Source organism: Ipomoea nil, unplaced genomic scaffold (assembly GCF_001879475.1).
Source record: "Ipomoea nil cultivar Tokyo-kokei standard unplaced genomic scaffold, Asagao_1.1 scaffold0818, whole genome shotgun sequence".
Lineage (NCBI taxonomy): Eukaryota > Viridiplantae > Streptophyta > Magnoliopsida > Solanales > Convolvulaceae > Ipomoea > Ipomoea nil.
Window position 1 is genome coordinate 137,433 of NW_017617246.1, and position 4,140 is coordinate 141,572.

The following is a 4,140-nucleotide window of genomic DNA, read 5'->3' on the forward strand; positions in this document are numbered from 1 at the left end:
ATTTGCTCGAATTCAAGCAATGATAGCATCAACAAATATAAACGATCCAAACCATGTCTTCAATTGCACTATATAATATTGGATGTTATAATTTTAAATAATTGTATAACAACCCAAATATTTTTAATATACTATAACAAGTCCATTCCGTGCATCGCACGAATGAAAATACTAATATATTTAATAACACAAATTTGCATTTTTTGGTGCGACATGTTTCTGAGCTTTCTTCTTCCTCTGTAGCATTTGGGCGACATACAACATACATCGACTCAGCAAGTAAACAATGCAATGTTTGAATTAAATTGAGGCAGAGGAAAAAGCTGAATGAACAAAGATTGTTGATCATTTTGGTAAAATTGCATAATATAAGAGAAAAGAAGGCTACTAAGTATGAGTAGTGGTTTATGCAAGGAGAAAGGAACAAGTCTTTAGAGGGGGGAAGGAAACAGTTGATGTACTCAACTATGAACCTAAAAATTGAGTTAAATAAGGGACCAATCAATCAATCCATCCAAAATCATTAATCAAGTCCACCCACAACCACAGAAGATAAGCTTTTGTAGCCATGAAATAGTGGTTTCTACTTGTAGTTCTACCAAAATTGATTCAATCTCGACATGAATTTGGGACAAGACAAAGGTATATATAAATTATAAAGAACGCAAAACACAGAAACAAAGCAATACATCATCCATTGGTCTTCCGTCTCAAAACTTTATAGTAACACTAATTTTCTTGCTCATTGTGTCCGCATTCAGCATCTCCAGTTTCATCCACAGGCTGCTGCTTTTCCCCAGCACTACATAAGAAGATGTTATGATTAACAAAATCAATCAATCTCTAGCAGCTCTACTTAACAAAGTACAAAAGTGAAATTCTTTTCTTCGGGGAAAAATCAGCTAGGCAAATTAGTATTCACACCCTCCCTCCCTCCCTCCCTCCCTAGCTCCATTCAACATTTTAAATACCAACAACTACCCTTAAAACATGGGGCTCAGATTAAGAAAGCAGAGATAACTTATACTAATTAAATACAATAACATCCTTCTCTGACACTTTGTTATAGAAGAAGCAATCACAGTAAAAATAATGCAACTTGATAAAGCCTAACCACAAACACAAGCACAAGCAAACTTGAATGTCTGGAACAACATGAACTCTGTACACACAAGATGAAGCCTAAGCTGGCTGGTTACAATACAGTACTAGGGTTATATATGAGTCCAAAGAAGCCCGCCCACTGCTACTTGGGGTGGTGTTTGAGCACTACACTTGGCTCTACAAGGGATCAATCAGAGCAAGAACTCCCAATTCACAAACATACATATTCTCTCAGTATACAATAATAAACCAAACAAGAGGTGGAGTATAAGCTTTCAACATTTGGAAGGAAAATAGGGCTTTTTCAAGTAAAGAAAACATAGTTTCCAAATACATTTTTTTACGGTAAGCCATAAAGCCCTGGAGCATACTACTACTAATACTATCTATACAATTCAGCAACTACAGAGTATACAATTACTTACAAGCAAATGAGCTAATAATCAAATATTATGAAAGAAATAACTCAAATTACTAGAACATTAATTAAGTAAATGAACTACATGGCAGGCAATTGATCACAATATCATCAGTATATATAAAATCAGAATGAAAAGAAGGCACTAACCTGGAACTGGAAGGCCGAGGAGGAGCATCGTTCCCCTCCGGCTTCCTCCAGCTCTTCTCTGGAGATCGGGAACGGCCATTACTACTCCCAAAGCCCTTCTTTCTGAATGAAGAAGAAGCATCAACAACCTCCTTGATCTTTACAGACTCTAGCTTTTGGTCAATCTCCTTCCAGTCCTGCCCCTTCTCCTTGAGAACTTCTTCCCTCGGCCTAGCATCCCCAAAGGGATTCGACCCCGACCCCTTGGGTTTCACGATAGTTTCAATCACATTCACATTCCCATTCCCATTCTGCTGCCCTTCAGGTAAGGGCAGTGTCCTTGGCTGCAAATTCAACCTTGGCCTTGAAGGATTACCACCACCATTTCCTTCCTCTGCTTTCTTTGCCCAAGAATCTGAATCCGTTCCATTACTACGTCTCTTCTCTCTTAAGCTATCAAATGCGCCCCCTTCAGACCTCGATTTCCATCCTTCCTCTTCTTTCTTCTTGCTCCAGTTATCTGAATCTCCACCGCCGCCATTTGACTCAAAACTGCCTCTCCTTTCAAACCTCCTCCCCTCGGATGGAACGAAAGCCTTTTTCGCAGCCCAATTATCAGAATCGTCAGCCCTTGACTGCGAATCGGAGAAAAACCCTCCTCTCTCCCCCCTTTCCCTTCTCTCAAAACCGTTACCGGCTGTAAATTTCTTCGTTGCTCCCCAGTCATCAGTCTCGTCAGCGCGAGAAGGAGCGAAGTCCCGATTGGAGTCCCTCGGCCTACGCGACTCTTCCCTAGCAGGCCTGTCATACGAAGAACCGTAGGATCTAAAACCGCCGCCAAGCCTGGACCGGTCAAGCTCCTCAGCAGTTCGTTCGCGAGGGCCGGTGGGGAGCGCCATGATCTCCTCGGGAGTAAGCCCAACGGATTGAGGCTGCTTAGCCGATCCATAACTGGAGAACTCCTGTAAAGACAAGATCTGAGGCTTCTTCTTCTTAGTCTTGGTGGCGGCGGCGGCAGCCAGGGAAGGGAAGTCGGAAAGCCCCGCATCGTTGGCGGCTTTGTTGTTGAGTCCCCCGGCATTAGCGGCATCTTCCTTTCCCTGCTGCAGAAGCTCGTCTTCGTTCTCCTCGGAATCCAAAGCCCAGGCGCCAGGTTTTGCCCAAGCGCTCACAGTTGCCGCCATGTCTGTGTTCCTCTTCTCTCTCTCTCTCCCTCTCTCTTTCTCTTTCCGTAGGTTTTGTGATTAATTGCAGGCGAAGAGATCGGCCGTGTTATATGAAACAAAGGAATAGCGGATTTGATCCAACGGTTTTGATTAACGTACCAAAGATTTATGCTGATTCGAGTCGGACGGAATGGACGGTGCAGATGAGTGGGTGATATAAAGGGATTTGACTAGCGTTGGGTGTCCTTTGGGTTTTAGGGAAACACTTGGCCAGTTGTGTACCACAACTCCACAATTGGTAAGGTAGGACTGTGTGCATAAAATTACCTTTTCAGAAATAATTAATACATTAAAAAATTTTATACGAGTAAAAAAAGTATGCATAATCCTGAGTTATTTCATTTCATTAATAGCGGAATACGGAATAAATAGATTAAGAATTATTTTTTTTTTTGAATGCTACTAGCTCTATTACCTTCCAAATGAAAGTCCAATCTGGGTACCATTAAACCATATAGTCCTGGTAAATAGAATAAGAATTTAATTCATGCAAAGGATAAAATTTAGATTTAAGAAATGTATTTTTGAAGTTACGAGATAAATTCGCAGTTATTATTCGAGAGTGTGCATTTGATAAATTCTATTTTATGATCATGGACAGAGCCAAAGGGGGGCAGGGGCAGCTGCCCATCTCCCCCACCCCATATATAATCTTTGTATGTATATATGTATATATAGTACAAGTTTTAGTATTAGTATAAAGAAACAGATGAAGGTTAACAAGAAGTGAGATATATTAGTTGGCAGAACACATGTTTGATTATAATGAAGGTATAAAGAACACATGTTTGATTATAATGAAGGTATAGAGTTTGAATTCTTTATTGGCCTCAACACAGTATAATATTTTTGTATAGATGTACATTATTTTTGTACTGAGTGTACATTATATTGTATAATATACATTCAGTACAAAAATAATATACATTTATGGCGTGTTTGGTTCATGGAATAGGTCGGGAATGAAATACCGTTCTCGGAAATAGACCTATTCCATTGTTTGTTTTGTCATTTACTTCAAGGTAATAGCGTTTTCGGGAATGAGCTGATATTCCCTTTGCAGGGGGAATAGCCATTCCTAGGGGACCCCCTGGTATTAGCTATTCCCAAGTATTTGGGAATAGCTTTAGTACTATAATACCGAAAATACCCTACCACCGCCACCACTACTGTCGTTTCCACCACCACGGCACAACCCCACCACCGCCACCACCACCACCACCGCCACTGCCACCACAACCACCGCTGGCACTGCTACCACCG

At 40.9% G+C, this 4,140-nt stretch overlaps 1 protein-coding gene across 1 annotated transcript; it reads right to left on the reverse strand.

Annotated features, from left to right (window-relative positions):
• Nucleotides 1-348: 348 nt before the first annotated feature.
• On the reverse strand, nucleotides 349-2,949 carry LOC109178371 (eukaryotic translation initiation factor 4B3-like). The gene is made up of 2 exons (XM_019328019.1): nucleotides 1,673-2,949; nucleotides 349-802 (listed from the first exon to the last, which is right to left on the reverse strand). The coding sequence occupies exons 1-2, from the start codon at nucleotides 2,833-2,835 to the stop codon at nucleotides 730-732; spliced, it is 1,236 nt and encodes a 411-aa protein (XP_019183564.1). The 5' UTR covers nucleotides 2,836-2,949; the 3' UTR covers nucleotides 349-729.
• Nucleotides 2,950-4,140: the final 1,191 nt, after the last annotated feature.